The 20,051-nt window shown below is 27.4% G+C and overlaps 2 protein-coding genes across 8 annotated transcripts; both read right to left on the minus strand.

The window, feature by feature from the left end:
- Positions 1–196: 196 nt before the first annotated feature.
- Positions 197–15,695, minus strand: LOC105671894 (aminopeptidase N). 7 transcript variants are annotated; one of them, XR_010889830.1, is made up of 14 exons: positions 15,559–15,695; positions 14,828–15,375; positions 13,920–14,431; positions 13,091–13,558; positions 12,466–12,628; positions 12,164–12,311; positions 11,869–11,950; positions 11,199–11,590; positions 9,694–9,959; positions 9,315–9,517; positions 8,852–9,169; positions 8,700–8,769; positions 7,086–8,497; positions 5,240–5,648 (listed from the first exon to the last, which is right to left on the minus strand). XR_010889830.1 is itself a non-coding variant. In XM_067353590.1 (13 exons), coding segments are annotated over exons 3-13 (2,250 nt in total). In that variant the 5' UTR covers positions 13,922–13,933; positions 14,828–15,375; positions 15,559–15,695; the 3' UTR covers positions 197–574. The 7 variants fall into 7 exon arrangements, 6 of the variants coding, with proteins under 6 accessions (XP_067209691.1, XP_012221847.2, XP_067209689.1 ...); XM_067353590.1 differs by lacking the exons at positions 5,240–5,648; positions 7,086–8,497; positions 8,700–8,769 and adding exons at positions 197–712; positions 915–984 and having other exon boundaries at positions 13,920–13,933; XM_012366424.2 differs by lacking the exons at positions 5,240–5,648; positions 7,086–8,497; positions 8,700–8,769 and adding exons at positions 197–712; positions 915–984.
- Positions 15,696–15,818: 123 nt separating this feature from the next.
- ergic53 (protein ERGIC-53) lies at positions 15,819–19,914 on the minus strand. Its single transcript, XM_012366431.2, has 10 exons — positions 19,668–19,914; positions 18,898–18,954; positions 18,391–18,661; positions 18,208–18,307; positions 18,025–18,136; positions 17,776–17,947; positions 17,500–17,699; positions 17,216–17,409; positions 16,957–17,138; positions 15,819–16,875 (listed from the first exon to the last, which is right to left on the minus strand). Exons 1-10 carry the CDS (start codon positions 19,834–19,836, stop codon positions 16,839–16,841), a joined length of 1,494 nt encoding a protein of 497 aa, XP_012221854.1. The 5' UTR covers positions 19,837–19,914; the 3' UTR covers positions 15,819–16,838.
- Positions 19,915–20,051: the final 137 nt, after the last annotated feature.

Raw genomic sequence — 20,051 nt, forward strand, 5'->3', positions numbered from 1 at the left:
GAAAATATAAGAAATATGTGAAAAATTATACTTTTTAAATAAATAATTTTTAGAATTATTGTATATCAAAATAATAAAATTTATTATTTTGTACAATGTCAATTTATATTGAATTATAATATTACAGATTTAATAAATTATAAATTTTTATATATTACTACGAACAAAATGGGGGATTTTTTAACACGTCCAAAAATAAATTATTAAACTTTATTATGACAGATTATACAATGTTAAAAGAATAATAAATATAATAAATCTTTAATGAATAAAGAAAAAGCCAAAAAGAAGGAATAACAAACGCAACAAAAATTTAAAATTTACTAGAGATTATAATTAAATATATTACTAATATTTATATACGTATATAAATATTAATTAACATTAAATATTAAAAAAATAAAATATTAGAAATAATTAAAACAAAAATAAAACATTTTAAAATTGAGAAGAAATTTAATACAACAATAAAAGAAAATTAAAAAATGATTAATAAATGAATGCATGTGAGTAACATGTAAAAAACTATTGTTTGAATTGAATCCTTCATGGATTCAATTGTTTATCTATTCCTTTATTTTACTCTATCGATGAGCCTGTAATTTTCGACTTTTTCATTGTGTTCCTTTTTTCGTTTTTCTATTTTGTGTTCAACAGCATCAACTACTCGCTTTGTATTCATTGTCGGACTATTTTTAACGAATTCACTTATCTAAAACAGATTATTTAATAATATTAAAAATATTAATAAATATATAATAATTTCCTTAATTACAAAAAAAAAAAATTTTAAATTGCTATGTTAAGTGCATTTGGGTCAGATATATCACTTATGTATATCACAAAGTAAACATAAATAAGCTCAATAAAAGAGTCAAGTAATGATAACGTTATACGCATATAAGAAAATATACTTTTTTGAATTGTTCCGCTTCATGCTCGTGCGTTATGATAACAATTAATACGGCAATTTCGTCAACATGCCTACAAAAGCAAAGTAATACATTTTACAAATATAACAAATATTCATAAATATTGAAATATATTCATAAAAAAAACGTAATTACCTTTTTCCACTTAAGTCAAAGAATTGTGTATTGTTGAATATAAAATTGAGTACTACATTATTTCTTGCATGTTTTGCAAAAATAAGAAGAAAAGTATTAGCAATTATCGTTTTATTGTATGACGTCGGAAAAGTATCTTTGCTTAATATAAACAAATACGATCTAATAATGACAGTATTTGTAGAGCAAGTTAAGTATTCTAACAATTTATTATCGGATGATAAATTCCATTCATCCCAAACCATTCGCCAAATACTGATGTTTGCTGCCATTAAACCTTTACAGTATAACCATTCGTTCCGTTTTAAAAATCTGCATTACCAGGGAAAAAAAAATATTCTTTATAAATATTTCTTTACAATGTTTTATAATGTAATAGTAAAATAATTTATTTAGCATAAAGCAATAATGCCATAAAATTTATTTATACAAATAACAACTTACTTGTCCCCTCCAGAACTTACAAGATGTCTTTCTAATTGAGAGGTGACTGTTTTTTTACAGTCAGGAACATCGAGAACACATGCCCATTTTATCGCTTCTTCTCTTAAACATTTAGTAAAATCGTTATCACTATCTGTGTCATCGTATTCTATATTCAGCAGAAGTCCATGAAACATGTATTTAATTTTGTTCTATAAATTGTTAAATAATAGAAATTTTAAATTTATTATTATTTTTTTAAAAGATGACATAAGTATATTTACACATATACATATTAATTTGAACTCCTTTTATATGTATACAGTGTTTTAATATTATATAATATTCTTGTTTGTGGAAATTTACTATTACCATAATTTACCTTTACACTTATATCACCTTTAAATGCCCACATACACGCCATATATTCAACAGCTTTAATCATAGGATACCATACTCCATAGTCCGTATCTCTTAATAAAAAGCTTGTAACATCCCAAAACAAATCGAAATTGAGTTGTCTTATGATCATAAAATGAAAGGCGTCATCAACGATTTGAGCTCGATTATAAAGAGAAATGTGGGTATGATTTACAAAATACAAATAATGCTTTAGTTTTTGCCAGTTATCCTCATCATAATTGACGCGATAGTACCCTATGACACAAAAATAATATTTCTATTATTAAAGTATCCTCAACAATTTTATGAAAAAGTGCTTGCAAATATCATTATTTCCTTTTAAATACTTTCTGAAATAAGTTATTTTTTAAATAAAATATTTACAAAATTAATATTAAATTAATGAATTAAGATTACTTGTGCGATATCATCATCTAAACATAAATGACAAACTACGTGTTTAAAATTTTTTACATGAAAAGTTGTTAATAAATATGCAAAAGTTAATCGTCTATTTATAATCGCCCGTTTTCTTGCCTGACCCCATATATCACTCTACATTTATTGTAAAAAGCTTTCCTTTGCCGAACATTAAGTGTGTGTTTTTCATTGCCAATAAAACGACTAAATGAGAAAAAAGGTTTCAAGTTTGAAAATAATTTCTTTTAAATTAATATACGACGATTTTTTACGAAGTTACAATGCTTAGAAGATTACTTTTTTTAAAACAAGTCTTCTTGATCGCTTAATTGTTGCAAGACAGTGGATAATTGTGGTTACATATATTAAAATATCAAATAAACAGAAAAGACATATTTCTAATGATTAAACATAGAATAATAAAACGTCAATTAAAAAATAGAGCAATAGAATAATAAAGTTACTGTTCAATATTTACCAATTTGTTGTAAATTGACTATAATCCAATCATTACTGTCAATGTCATGTAAATAACAGTACGGTTGTAATGGAAATAGCCAATAGTAATGTAATGACTCAAAATATAAAAGTGATTTTGATGTATATGTCACATAAACTGGATATTGCTTCATGCCAAAAATTAATGTAAATTCATAATTACTATATGTGATTAATGTCATAGAATTATTTTGTGTCACGTACAGTGTAGGATAATATCCTTCCAGTGACCAATTATAGATCAAATCTTTTATATTAGATGTGTTATTCGATACATTTAGAGCACTTTCCAGAACGGTCCAAAATGACTCGCCAGATAAATTCATAGTATCTGTCGCGGTTGTTCGACTATCTCTGAAAAATTAATTTCAAAAATCTTTTTTATCAATTACATTATTTACTATTAATAATAATTCTACAATGTGTTGAATAAAAATCTTTCTGTAAAAGATAACTAAAAGTTGTTGATAAATTCAAAACGATTAACTTCTATGTTTTTGAATAGTAGAATTTGAAGCATGTCATGTATATTTTGTTGTTCACATTTTTTACATCATTGACACTATTAAAACATATAAAAAAATTTTACTCACAGTGTGTTTACATATCTGTTGATAGCTGTCCAAAACACATCATCAGATATTATATTATATAACATGCGCCATATAACGGATGCTGCGACAATTCAAATTATAAAGTAATAATTAAGTAGTTTCTCTTTACTTTTAATATAGTATTAATCACTATTGACATAATAGCAATTAATATTTTAAAATAGTATTAATTTTTACTCTTAATATACTTATAATAAATTTTATGTACAAGCAAGTTGTACTTGAATCGATTTGTAGTTAAGTTTTTTTATATTCTATTACTTACAAATTTAAGAATTTACGTATAATAATGAATAATTTAAAATTATATTTCTTTTAATTATAAATAATATTTTAATTACATTATTTTAATAATGTTTATTGTAATTAAATATGTTAATTAAATTTACATATTTTAATTACATTTATTTATTTAAACTTACATTTTATGTAATGATGAGATGATCTATATGGATGAACTATAGAGTCATATGCGAAGTGTGATGGATAAAAAAAATTATTGAGTCGTAAAGACTCCTGTAGTGTTTGGACGACAAATAAATTCATGTGATACAAGTAAGTCTGTAAAGTGACATGATCGAGTAAATATGTATAGGTAGTAGAGAAATGTATTTGAATTTTGGCAGCATGTATTTAGCGCTGCTAACAGCTGCTATTAACATTTGATCGTTAATATTAATAAGTCTGAAAATGTTGTATACTAGTAAGAGTATAAAAAAACCTGATGCAAAGTATGTGCTGCAAGAAATGCAATAAATCCGTCTTTTGCCCATAGAAACACATCATCATACCAATAAGATATCGTTTCATGTGCTATTAAGTTTGCTATTTCCATTTTGCGGACAACATGATCTAATGTCTCATTATAAACAACATCTTCTTCTCTAAAAGTTGTTTTTAAATATTAAAAATATACCCAAAATTTTTATGATAATTATGCAAGTTAATGAATATGTGTAATGTCGCTGTAGTAAGTACAAATTATTACAAAGACACAAATAAACAATAATTATATTTAGGTAAAAATAAATTTAAGGATAAATCAGTAATAAAGTTAAATTTAGCAGTAATGTAAGTGGTATGTTTTAGTTGTTCTCTAATAATCATATTAACATTAAAATAAATATTTTTTAGAATATTATAATTTAATATGTTTATTGTTTATTATTTATAATTTATTCAATTTGGTTTTATTCAATTAGTATTACCTTAATAGAATAAATCCCTTTATCTTTCCGTAATTGAACTGAAAGTCTCTAATTATAATGTAATTTAGTTCTGGTAATTTTTTTTCATTTTTTTCTGTCAAGTATCTCAGAACTTTAGAAGCATAGATTTTTGCATATTGCAACTGGTCTGTTATCTTTTTTCTATGCCAAAATTTGAGATTTGCATCACGAGGAAAATCATTTAAATCATAATTTAATGTTGTCATCACAAATGTTAAACGTTCAACGGACATTGAAAGTGATTTGTCAAACAGAGTCCACAGCATATTATTCGAATCGTCAGTTTTTTCGGATATCGGCAGAATCGATAAAATTGTGTAGTTTTTATGATGCTTAATGGAAATGTTAAAGGTTGATTTAAATACCGTCTCGTTCAGACATGGAAATAGTTGTCGTGCTCTTATTATCATAATATCCTTGTTTGATCTATTTTATGTTGAATGTGTGATTAATATAAAATTTTAATTTAATTAATAATTGATTATATTAACTTACACTTTGTTGTCTTTTTTATCTGTGTAGAAAGATTTGAAAAAGTCACCGTCATCTAATATGGTACGGTCGTATATAATTTTTAAGATATACGTACCAGGAGATAAAAAATCTATTGAAGACTGGGTGAAATCAAGATGAATGTACGTTTTGTCGATAAAAGAATATTTTGAGATGTCTATAGTTTGATTAGTATCGTTGTTAAATAAATTAATTTTAACTATAGCAAAAGTCTCTGAGCCCATGATAGTAATATTTTTCGTTGGTCGACAAACTTTTATTGTGGTATAACATTTACCAAAAATAATATTTTTGTATACGTCAAATTTTATTTTAACATTATAATTCAATGGTATTATATCAGTGTCATTCAAAATATTGTAATTAGTTTTAGTATCACTTTTTGTAAATTTTGCAATAGATAGTATAATTATCACAATGAATATTAATTCGACATTTAACAGAACTTGTCGGAATGCCATGGTAATTTCCATTTAAAGCATCTGCAAGAAGAATTTCTTGATTAAAGAGAAACACATTTGCGAGTACAAAGCACTTAACCGCTATATCGCAAAAAATAAATAATAAATAAAAGATTACAGTTAGTCATTCTAATGCGGAGTAGAATTTGAAAAAGAAAAAAATTATTTCTAGTAGCGTTGGAAAAAATGAAATTTTGAATACAAGATGTTACACAGAATCTTACAGAAAACATAATTTAATTAAATAAAAATTAAATACAGAAACTGTAATCAAAAGCTAACATAAATTCAAAATTAAAGGAGTAAACAAGAAGCAAAACGATCAAGGCTAGGTGTTTGCGCTAAATATATTATAAAAACAATTTTGAAATCATTAACGTTTCGACTACAATTTGATTTTCTTCAGAATTCCACGATTTACAATATTACATCGAATATATTAAAAATCGTTTTCGGATTAATATAAAAAAGTAATTTCTCATCGCTTATGTGTTTCATAAAAATTTGCGTCGCCGATCTTATATTATATGTCGTAATAAAAAAAAATCTTTTCCAGCTCAATAAATAACAAGATAAATTTCTTTTTCAGTTTTAAAGTTAAACATTTTTAGTAAAAAATTTACTGTTACACAAATTACTTGTTTTCTCTTTTTTGACACATGAAGTTTAGTTTTATAATTGGCTAAGTATATCATTGATTTTTCTTTGACTAAAGAATATCTCGAATATTGTAAATCACCGAAATTTTCATTAAAAATTTGTATCTATGCAACTGAAAAAGAAATTTATTTTGTTACTTATTGAACTGGACGGGATTCTATTTAATTACGACATATATAAAATCGGCAAAGCAAATTTTTTTGAAACACATAAACGGTAAGAAATTATTTTTTATATTGATCCGAAAGCGTTTGTTATTTTATTCGAGGTAATATTTTAAATCATTGAATTCTGAAGAAGACCAAATTGTGGTCGAAACGTTAATGTTTTCAAGATTGTTTTTATAATATACTTAGCACGGACACCGAGCTTTGGCCGAGCCTTGCTTTTTATTTACTCCTATAATTTAATTACATATTTCTAATAAAAATTGCATTTTTATAATATTAAATATCTTTTTGGTGTAATTATATGTAAACTAAGCTCAAGGAACAGAATAAAATTTCACAGAATTAAATCAATATTTTTTGTTAATATTGATATAATTGTATCATAATATATGCCATTTCAACGTATGGCATATATTTAACACAAAAATATTACATTAAAACAATTGCTTGCTTAATTGTTGTTATCTGAGTTTTCGTAGTATAAATTAAAAGAAAAAAGAAAGTAAACGAATAGTGAAAGATGTTAGCACTAGAGAATACGTTATTAACAGTATAGAACCGTATTTGCTATGCTTTCGAAATTTTTGGTATATTTTTAATGAGAAATCTTTCACATGTGGTAACTCACCTATATATATTAAAATTATGTAAAAATTTAAATTGCGGTACTTCGTAATAATTAACAATTTGTAACAATAGTACAGTACACTGTCTTGAATTGCGAGTGCTAAAGATATATAAATTTAATCGCTATCTTACTGCTTCGAGAAGTCACCGAACACTAAACAGAATATTGGCAGCTAACATAATAAATACACAATGTAAATAGTTTCTAGAAAGTTACATTACACAGTAACGGAAACTGTACTAAAAACATGGAGAAGTAAATGATTGTTGATATCTAATTAGATAATTTGTGTATAAAATATAAAAAATAAATTTCTACGTTGCTTTTAACTACTGTTATAGGAAATATAGAAAATATGCGAAAAATTATACTTTTCAAATAAATAATTTTTCGAATTATTGTATATCAAAATAATAAAATTTAATATTTTTTTGCACAAAATCAATTTATATTAAATTATAATTACATTTACCTTACATGCACTAAATTTGTCAAAATATTGTGTAATTCATTGTATTGCACATTTATTGCATATTGTATAATATATTGTATTACGTAAATATCATTTATTTAGTATTATTATTATTTCGCCTTTGATTTTATTAAAATACTTTTTCGTTAAATAATGTGTTTAAGCAAATCTATATATATTTTTTTTTTTTTTTTTTTTTTGTTCGAACAGGTAAAAAAAAATAATTTTACTTATTTATTTTATTAAAAATGTTAATGACGTACCGCGCGCAAATTCTGCCAGATATCAAAAAGACAAAAGCTGTTACCATAACCCATTAATTTACAAAAGCAGAATAGAGATAGAGTATATAACTTTTATATTCATGCAATATGAAACAATATTGATTTCAAAAGCATAGCTAACATTTATTAATGATGCAAAATTTGCAAAAAATATTTATTTCCTAATATAAATATGATTTTTTATATGTACTAACATTTAAATAAATTAAATTTTATTGAAACGAAAGCAATGAATAGAGTGATATCAAATATGAAAGAATGGATTGCAGCTATTCCGCATTACGGTAACAGAATAATGTAATACTGATGTGTGATCTGATCACACACATCTGAACACAGACGTCAGTGTAGTGAATTAACACAAAGAAATTTATATACGCGGACATTATGTCGATAAGTATAACAATAAGAAGATGATTACATAAATGAACGATTAATATATGTGTGTGTGTGAATGCTGGTGAGAAACAAATAAAATTATTATCTTCTATCGATTTAAGTGTTTGGCTTTTTATACTACATCATTAGAACGTGTCTGGATTGAGAAACTTAAACCTGTCGACTTTTTGATCCATTTCCCTTTCTCGTTTTTTAATTTTTTGTTCTACAGAATCAGTTAGATTTTTGTTCAAACTATTTTTAACGAAGTTAATTACCTAAAACAGATTATTTCATGATATAACACATATTAATAAATATATAGTATTTTTCTTTAACTACAAAGGAAGAAATTCTAAATTGATACGTTAAATGCATTTGGGTCAAATATCACCTATGTATGTCACAAAGTAAATACAAATAAGCTCAATATAAAAGAGTCAAGTAATGAAAACGTTATACGCATATAGAAAAATATACCTTTGTGAATTGTTCAACATCATGCTCGTGCGTTATGATAACAATTAATATGGCAATTTCATCAATATGCCTACAAAAGCAAAGTATTATATTTTACAAATATAACAAATATTCATAAATGTTAAGATATATTAATAAAAAAACGTAATCACCTTTTTCCACTTAAGTCGAAGAATTCTAAATGATTGAATATATAATTGAGTACTGTATCCTTTCTTGCATGTTTCGCAATAATAAGGAGAATAATATTAACATTTATTTTACTGTTTGTTACACTTAAATAAAAAACATCATTTTTTACTAATTGCAAATAGAATTTAATAATATCAGGATTTGTAGAGCAAGTTAAGTAATCTAAAATTGTATTATCAAATGTTGCATTCCATTGCTGAAATACCATGACCCAAGTATTCATGTCTGCTGACATTAAGCCTTTACAGTATAACCGTTCCTTCCAATTCTGTCCAAGTCTGCATTATCAGAAGAAAAGAAATATTTTATGCAACATTTAACTACAATATTTTAAAATTTAATATTTAAATAATTTACTAAGCATAGAGTAAATAATGTCACAAAACTTATTTATACAAATATGGTGGTTGTAAAACAACTTACTTGTCTTGTACAGAATATGTATTTGTACTTTCAAAATGTTTTTTTAATTGTAATGTGGCTATTATTCTACATTCCGGTGCATTGAAAGCACATGCCCATTTCATCACTTCTTCTCTTAAACGTTTAGTTAACTCGCTTTCGTTTATTTCGTCATGGTATCTCAAATTTAGCAGCAGATTGCGGAATATGTTATTAATATTGTGCTAAAAATTGTTAAATAACAGCAATATTAAATTCATTGTCATTTTTGAGAAAGATGATATAAGTATATTTACACATATACACATTAATTTGAACTTTTTTTATATGATTACAGTGCTTTAATGTTATATATTATTCTTTTTTGCAAAAATTTACTATTATTATTATATCATATTACAATTATATCATCTGGAAGTGCCCAGACACACGTCATATATTCAATAGCTTTAATCATAGGATACCATGCTACATAGTCTGTATCATTATATAGGTATCTTATAACATTCCAAAATGTGGTAAGATTGAGTTCTCTTTGCTGAACAAAATAAAATGCATCATCAATAATTTGGGCTCGATTGAGAACATGTATATTGGCATGGTTTTTATATAAATAGTTCGCAAGTTTTTTCCAGTTATCCTCATCATAATTGACGCGATAGTATCCTATAACACAAAAATAATATTTTTTAAATAAAATTGTCTGTATCAAATTTGTCAAGAAATGTTTGCAAATATCATTATTTTCTTCTAAACATTTTCTCAAATAATTTATTCTTCTGAATAAAATGTATAATAAATTACATTACTAAAAGTTAGGCTTCCGAATGCTAATATTGCTATTTGGCCCAATTTTTTAACATAAAAAATCAGATTTAAAAAACACGTAAAAAGTTGCATGTATTATCTCTTTCTTTAACTCGGTATAGTGTCGCGAAGCTTCCTTCGCGAAGGTCCGATTAAAATTATTAAGACAAAGTTTTTTGTGGAATTGATAACTCATTCAAAGAAAATCGCATTACGATCAACAATCATTCGAACTAAAGGAAATTTTTGTTAAAGAAATTTCACTACAAAATGCATTTAACAGAAATATTCGACGATTTTTTACAAGCCAGATGTAATGTTGCAAAGTCACGTTAAAAATTTTTATTTTAACGTATCAAGTCTTATCATAGTGTCGTTTTGTAAAAAAAAAAAAAAAAGAATCAGTAGAAGGCATTTGAAAGTGCTGAATTAGATCTCAATTTGAATTAAAGGTCCAAGAAGTATTACTTTCCTCTTAATGTAAAGCTCAGACAGGTGCTCGGAAAGATGTGAGTTTATGATATATGTATGTTATAATGTTTTACAGATATAAGGTCTAATGACTAAGTAAAGTTAAAGTGATTTAGTCACTTGTGCGCAAGGTCTTAGCGTGAAAATTAATACTTAATTTGTCTGTTAAATTAGAGAAGTTCTGATATTCAGTATTCTTATATTTTAAGTGCCGCGAACTCCATTCAACGTTTATATATCATTCTATATCATTGTATCATTTATTATCTATATCATTTATTGTAATAAACTTTTATTTCTCGAACATTAAATGTGTGCTCTTTACTGCTAATAAAACGATCAAAAGAAGGAAAAAGTTTGAATTAAAATACGTTAATTTTTCGCAAAGTTACATTATTTTTAAGATTGCTTTCTTTCAACGATTATTCTTGACCGCCTGATTGTTATGAGTAGTGTATAATTGTGACTACATATATTAATATATTATTTTCAGTTTTGAATAATATCAACCAAATATAAATTTTCAGATAAAAAAAACATACATCTGATTACCAAGCATGGGATAATAAAACATAAATTATAGAGAATAAAGACGAAAGAACAATATAGTACGTGTTTAATATTTACCAGTTTGTTGTAAATTGACTATAATCCAATCCTTATTGTCAATCGCAGGCAATACCAAATAATCCGGTGTAATTGGAGTCAGCCAGACGAATTCTTTGGCATTTAATGTCTCAAAGTTCATGATTGATTCCGTCGTATATGTCACATATATTGAAAATAGTTTATTGTCATGCAATGCACGATGATAATAAGTATACGAGATTATTGTTACGTTACTGATATAATTTCTTGTCACGTACAGTATGGGATACTGTGCTTCTGTTAACCAAGTATTGTGAAAATTTATTATATCGAGTGTACTATTCGTTACATTTAGAGCCCTGTGCATAGCAGCCGAAAATGATGTGATATTAAATATACCATCAGTATCTGTCGCATCTGTCAGATTATTCCTGAAAAATTAACATTGCAAAAATCTTTATTATCAATTTTAGAATTACATTATTTACTATTAATAATAATTCCGCAATGCATTGTGTTTAAAATTCTTTACATGAAAAGTAACCAAAAGCAGCCGGCAAATTTAAAACGGTTAACAGTTTTTATGTATTAAAACTGTTAATTTCTATGTTTCTTGATATAGAATTTGATAAGCATGTCATCTGTTTTATTGCTCCCATTTTTTATATCATAATCATTACTATTAAAAGATATAAATGATATTACTCACTGCATGTTTACATACGTGTTGATACCAATCCAAAATATCTTACGAGTCATTATATGATATAACATGCGCCATATAACTAATACTGTAACAATTGAAATTATAAAGTACTTATTTAGTATTTTGTGGTATATTTATTTTTACTTTAATAACGATATTTATATATTAATTGCAACAAAAAATTCATTTTTGTTGTATTTTGTCAAAAAATTTAAGAATATACGTATATTTATCAACATTTTTTAATTATATTATCTCAATTACATATAATATTTTAGTTATTGTTTTTTGAACTTACATTTTGAATAATGTGGCGGAAACCTAAGTGTATGAATTTCATGAATGTTTAATCTAAAAGAATACATATTAGAAAAAGTATGGAGCCGGAAAAGTTCCTGTTGTCTTTCCACGACAAATAAATCCATTGGGCGATATTCTGGAATAATCTGAAAAAATTGATAGGTGATAAAATAAATATTTTATTGAAAAATATATTTATAGTTGTAACACATATTCAACGTTGCTGATAAACTTTTTGACTGTTTTATTCAGTAGTTTGAAAAATGTACTATATCGATAAAAAATATTTATTCAAACAACCTCATTCAAAATATACAGTTCAAAAAATGTAGCAAAACCATTTTTTGTCCATAAAAATGCATCGCCAAAACAAACAAATGCCATCTGACGAATTATTAAGTGTGCCACTTCTATTTTACGCCTACAAGGATGCAATTGTTCGTTGTAAGTAACATATTCTTTCCTGAAAATTGTTTTCATGTAATAATAATTGATCAACAATCTATTATAAACGTCAATCAGTTATAAACGTTTTTTGTAATTGTTTTTTTTTGTAGAAAAGAATAGAGTTTGGAAGAGAAATCCTTTGATGAGTTTTCTCAATATTATTCATATAATAAAAAAGATTTTATAACACTTGCGTTTATTTCTACAATGTAAAATGAATAGTTATTTTACATGCGTTTGTACTAAAAACTAAATTGAAATTTAATTTAATATAAAGAATGATTACTTCAAAATTTTTTACTTAGAAAAAACATAAAGATATTTTTTTGATGTGATGCAAGTAACATTGTATAAATTTTAGATGTTTCTTAATTAACGTATTGACATAAAAATATGTATATCTATCTGTTTTAAAAAATTATTAGATTTTTAAATCTTCTTTTATTTGGTCTGAATAATTCTTAATAACGGATATTACCTTTGAAGAATGAATTTCCGTGCTTCAAAGCTGCTGTATCTAATATCCGAAAATACAATATAATTCATTTCTGGTATTTTTATCGTAATTTGGTTTTTGAAAAAATACAAGGCTCGTTCGGCAACAAACGTCGCAAATAGTAAATATTGTGTCATGTTATTTCTTGTGTTACACCAAAATGTGACGTTTGCATATGTAGAAATCGCAGTGAACGTGGATATTATAACTTTTAAATGATGAATGGGTATAAAAGATGAATTTTTAAAGTGTGTCAATATCATGTCATTTTCATCCATTTCTAGTTTTTGTATTGGTGCATTTGATAGAGCAGTGTATTTTCTATGAAGCTTGATAGAAATTTTGAAGGTGGCTTTCAGTTTTGGCTCATCCCAACATGGGAATAATTGTCGAGCTATCATTATTTCATGCATCGTATTATCATTATTATTATTTCTTGTTGCAGTCAACCTATATTTTAACAATAGATTATTCATTTCTCTTAAAATAAAATTTTGATTATAATTTGATCGAGAATTGATTAAGAATAGACTGAAAAATGTCAGGTTTCGAAAAATTCAACTATTTATCACATTTCTACGTAAATTGTTCTAAATGTATCCATTGCAAACATATTTGTATCTCTCAAAATCGACAAATTGTGTGCGTAATGTTGTATACATTTAAGCAATATTCTAAAAAATTTTAAATCTTTTTTGTAGTTGACAATTTTAGGCACGATGACGATGAATATAGTGAACATAGTTTGTGAAGAATAATAGCAACTGTTATTTTATAATACAGCAAGATGCTTTCAACATTTTTTACTTACATTTCATCTTGGTTCTGAAATAAAATTTGAGAGAAGTTATTTGTGTTATCATTCATATGATGTACATATGTTATTTTTATAGTATATTTCCCAGGTATTAAAAACTGTGGATACATTTTTGGCGATTTTACGTTAGTAAAATCAATAATAAGCACATGCGGTTTATTGATGATCGAATACTTTGAAATATAAATTCTTCTTTCATAAAAATGGTCAATTAAAACAACATTAAGTATGGAAAAAATCCCTGAAGGTATAGTTAAATTTGTTGTTAGACTTTCAATAAAAATAGTAATATTGCAATCGCCCACTAAAATCTTTTCATCGAAATCAAATATTAATTTGACGTCATAATGCGGTACTATATTGTTTGGCAAATTATAAGTAATTGCAACATTATCTTCAGCATTGATAGCAGCGAAAAAAGCTATTGTAACAATTAACATAAATTCCACAAATATTGAAAGCTTTTGGTGTGTCATTTTATTTTCTATGTCACGTAACAGAAATTTCTGCAAGAAAAATTATTTTATTGAAAATAAAACATTTTGTTAAGCGTGTATAGTATTAATATTATATACAAAAAAATTTTATTCAAAATATAAATGTTTTATGAAACCTTCAAATGCAACTGAAATGAAAGAAATCCGAAAAACATCAAAATAATACGCTTTTGACGATTATTTTTAAACAGTTGACGATATCCGTTTAATTAATTTTTATTTCAGAACAGTCATAAAATAAACCGTTAACTGTAATTCAGCTGGGAGCACAAAATTAAACAACAGAAGAATTAAAGAAAACATTAGTTGATTTTGATAACTTTGAAAAATGCTTCTAAAAGAAGTATTTAAAAATTTTTCTATACTTATATTGAGAAATATTTCATGTCTTTTTTATTAACTCACCTAAGTATATTAAAGTTGTGCGTAGTTTGTAGAATTAATCATTTATACTAATTACAATTAATACAATACACCGTTTCAAATGTAAACGCCTTAGATATATAAACTCATTCGCTATCTTACTGTTTTGAGAAATCACCGAACACTAAGAAAGGCATTGGCAGCTGATAGATATGGTAGTTAATATAACACATACATTATGTCATGTAAATAGTTGCTAGAAGGTCACTCGGTAGTAAACACTGCTAACCAACAAAGAAGCAAATAAATTTTAATATTTTAACGGATAAATTTGTGCGTTAAATAAGGAAAGCAAATTGTTAAATTGCTTTTAACTACTGTTATAAATGCATGTGAGCAATAGGTAAAATTATTGTCTTCCACTGACTTGAATACATGGCTATACATACCACCACATTACATATTTATGTAGATTGAAAAATTTGTACTTTTTGACTTGCCTGTCGTATTCCTTTTTTCGTTTTTGTATTTTTTTCACCAGCATCAATTAGTCGTGTTTTCCACAGGTTACTTCTCACGGAATTACTTACCTGGAACAAATTATTTCGATAATACGATTAAATTTTTCTTGTAGTATGCTTTGGAAGAGCACAATTTCCTCTGTTCAACATAATTTGGGTCACATATCTTAGATATATAACAAATCAAATATAAATAAAATCAATATTAAGAAATAAAGAAATAAATGTATTATTTAAATTTAAAAGATTTACCTTTTCCAGATTATTTCCAAATCCATGGAATGTTCGCGCGTGATAATAATAACAATTATTGTGGCATTTTATCAACTTGTCTACAAAACCAATGCGATACATTTAATAAATGTAACAATTATTCAGAAATATAAAAATATATTTATAAATAAAAATGTTATTACTTTTTTAAACTGAATCTCATCAATTTTAAATATTTCAATAGAAACTCGAGTAATATATCATTTCTTGCATGTCTCGCAATAGATCGGTTCGCGCGATTCCTCCTTTCCGCCTTTATATTTTTATTATCAGATATATCTCCTTGTACATTTACAATATTCAATAAACTTTTACAAATACAATGATGTGGGAAGTAACGAACTCAGAGATCTTCTCATTCCGCTCTCATATACTATCACTAGTACTCATGCATCTTACACACGTATACATATTTTAGAGTTCTTACTGTAGTTTCAGAAATGCAGTCATTGCACACGACCGAGTTCACACGACAAAGTAAATTGTAATACACGCAAGTATGCACGTTCAAATGCAAAATAATCTCCGCTACAGTAGTATCTGATGAAATAGCTGAATTATCATATCTAAAACCATTATTATAAACCGTAAGGATTGTCCGCCGTACTCTTTGCTTTGAGAATGGTGCAGTCGCACCTGCTGATGATCATAAACGACGAAAGTATCAATTCTTATGAATAAAGTTATCATATATTCGAGTACTAAATGCATGGTACAAAATATAGTATAAAGATTAACGTAGAAAATCACATTGCAACGAAATCAACAATGGAGACATTTATTACAAAATGGAGTTCTCAAAAATACTATGTGTGCTCAACAATAAAGCTCGCGATGATCGATAGTGAAAAAATATACATCCAATACATAAGAACATGTAAAGAAAATTGTGAGATATTTTTAAGAAATCCCGAAATTATAAGACCGACTAAACCTTATAAGCAACCCTTAAACATTCATCCAAATCCCATGTACGCGTTCTGCCAGAATACAATGCTTGTGATACATTTCATTAATAAAGGTGGCCTCTCGTTTAAAAGAAAATACTAAAAACGGCGAGTCACATCACTGTGAGATGCGTTGTTGTCCTTGCGAGGCAATATCTGACGATTGTTCAGATCTGGCAGATGAAAGATGCATTTATTATACAAATGATGAGAGACACGCATATTTCGCGAATACGAACAACGAGTAATAAAAATATCGAGTCATAATCCACAAACAAGAACGTATTGTTTATCACGCGGACAATGCGTACATTAGTAGAGTTTCTTCATTTGTGCTTCCTTATTGTCCCTGCAAGACAAAAAAAAAACAAAAAATCAGTATTACGTATCTTACACACAAAATTGTTGATTATATTATATGCAATATTACCGATAAAAACTATATGCAAATAATAATATCATCTGTAAGCCGATAAACAGCAAAAACATCGTTGTTGTGAGACAACTGGGACAATCTCCGCTGTCGGTGTTTTTAATGTCTTTTTTCAATGTGTTAAGTCCGTCTCGCATCTCTGATATAAACGATTGATAATCGTATCCCATCGGTTGCACCTGCAACATTTTATTTATTGAAATAAGAGTTCTATGAGATTTTATTGTTACCTTTAAAGTACATAAATTGTACAAACCTGTGCTGTTGGGGCGCGTGCTTGATTATTGAGAATAGACTCAGCTTTGGAATGAACCTCTCCTACGAAAGACTTAATTTCCCTGGCTGTGTTTAATATAATATTTTGATTATTCAACACAGCGTCGACCTCCTGCCGACGTATGGTGTCAATCAGCACGGGTTGCTGTCCTGGCTGACCCGTAACTTGTACACCTAATTATATAGTTAAAATAAATTAATTAATACATGATGCTTATTTTGATACAAATTACATGATGACCGCAATCCGTGAGGATAATTTACCCGCTTGACCTGGTTGCACTTGAGATATCAAACCCAACGTTCTCTCTTGCCTTCCGACAATCTCGTCTAATTTTCTGTTAAGTTCACGCAAGACATCGAACATCTGACTTTGTCCATTGAATATTTGCCGTAACTCTCTTTGGTTTTCAGTTTCAAAGTATTCCTCAAATTCAGACTTGCGAAACTGATCTGGATGTTCTCTGGCAAAATAAGATATCGATATTGAGATACGATGCATAATGCAATATCGTATTGTAAAAATTACTGCATCCCTACTTGCGATATTCCTCTTTCTGTTCATCCAATTTTTTTTGATAGTCTAAGTATTCCTGTTGAATTTTAGCTTGTTCCTCTAAAGAAACTTTATGCCCATCAACTGGTAGCTGTCCAGGAGAATATAAAGAAGTGGTAAGGAAATGTAAGATGTCATGATCATCGGCTAGGCCACCTAAATAAAGAAAAATACATCTTAATATAATATAATTTTGATATAAGATACATCGTCAATATTTTTTATGAACATACCAGTAGCGGCTGAAATTCCAAAGAATCCATTTTTTGGTAGCACAACATTGTCAATTCGGAAACATATATCATAATCTTGCTCGTTATTCGTCATGCCATTATGGAATAGAAGCTTTAACAAAAAATGTCAATTAAATCAAAGTGTCGAGATAAAAACTGTAAAAAAATTTCCAGTGTACTCACTGTTAACGTGTTCTGATAATATTCTATTCGCGCTCTCGTGGCAAATGGTTTATTGCGGAAATCTCGCAAGCAACCAGCTAATTGCTGCGTAGAGCCATCACTGTTTCAAAACAAAGTATTTAAGATTATTTATAATGTTTCAATTATATATCAATATGCAAGTTGATAAATTACACAATTTACTTTGCATGATCAAAAATTTTCGTGCCGTCGTTCACAATCGCCATGATATATGGATTGTTGTGCTTATTATCGTTATCAAATGAATCAAAGAAAATTCCTAGGCCTGTCCAAAGATCCGAACTACCAAAAACGGTGCCATTGTAGGTGCCTTTGGTAGTCGTGTACCAGAATGCCAAACCATCTGCTCCTATCCTTCCTCGTCCGCTTATACGAAATACTATTTCTATCTCCCACCAGTCGAAATTGATTGGTTGCTTTACCCATATTGCACCTAAATAATATTTTTTAGATTCCTTGTAAAATTGATGTATAAGTTGTCAATTTAATAACGAATTTAAATTTATATGTTCACTAATTATTAAAATTGTAATTTGTAAATTGTGATTTTAGTAATGTAAATTATTGTCAATCAAATTTAATAAAATCTTTCTCACATAATATTTGTAAAACTTGTTACAAATAATTTATTCTGAAATCATTTAAATTATTACAAATTTATGATTGTACCTTTTTGACTTCTAAGTGATGGTGCTACTCTCACATTTTCTGCACTAGCAATGGCATCTGCAATATAAAATATAAAAAATGTATATATAAAAAATAAGCAATTTAAGTCAAATATATTACATTTAAATTAAATACATTATAATTTTCTGTCAAACAAAATAATAACAAGTTGTTTTGATAAGATAAGTAAAGCATATGTTCAATTAAACTCAGCATATATCTATAAGATTTTAATATCAATACTAAATATTTTCTTAGATAAGCAAGAGAAGAATCCTTTTCAATACCAAGGAATGCTTCAATACACTTTTATGCAATAAAAAAAATTAATCTTATCTCATTCTACATACATATTCTATGTAAATTACCATTAGATAAAAAGCTGAACTGTTATTAAGATGCAAATAATTATTGAATATTAACGATAATTGCCTTCCTTCCAATATATCTGACATCCAATACATTGTATATATTAATTACAGAGTATTATATTCAGTCATCAATCGTAGTTTATTTTCGTGTACGAGCAAGAACTGTATACACACGTCATCAATGTTTTGATCCCTTTCGGAGTTCGATGCGTGCGTTGTGCACTGGAAATGCGCTACTGAGATCAAGGTCAGATCAATTTTCATCTCGGGACTCGGAAAAAATGACACATCTGTCTTCGATACCGCGTAGATGAACCACGTGAGGATAACATACGGAAAGCAACCGGAGCGAGCCGACAGGTGTCGATTAGGTTATACAGCCTACGTGATTGTACTCACTTCCGCCGTATTCCCAGAACGGTACGCTGCCATCCTTTTGGGCGAGGTACGGTGGCTTGAACGAGTACTTGTACTCGAATTTCCGATGCAGCGTTTCGCCGTGGCACAACGGGGTGACGCACGATATAAGAAAAATTAAAAGCCACCTCACTTCGGCAGCCATCATCATTTCGACTGTCGAGAACACGTTTCCGGTGCCGGCGCGCTCACGAAATCGACGAAACAGTCATTGGAGGAACGTCTAGGGTTTCACCAGGATTGGCCGATGGTTAGTGACGTGTCGCCTTCGTGGCGATACTCCGAAGCCGTAGATGACATTTAACCCGTTTAAATCTCACAGATGTGTTCCCTTTAACTTCACTTTCATAAAAAAAAAAATTAAAT

This window comes from Linepithema humile, chromosome 4 (assembly GCF_040581485.1).
Source record: "Linepithema humile isolate Giens D197 chromosome 4, Lhum_UNIL_v1.0, whole genome shotgun sequence".
Taxonomy (NCBI): Eukaryota; Metazoa; Arthropoda; class Insecta; order Hymenoptera; family Formicidae; genus Linepithema; species Linepithema humile.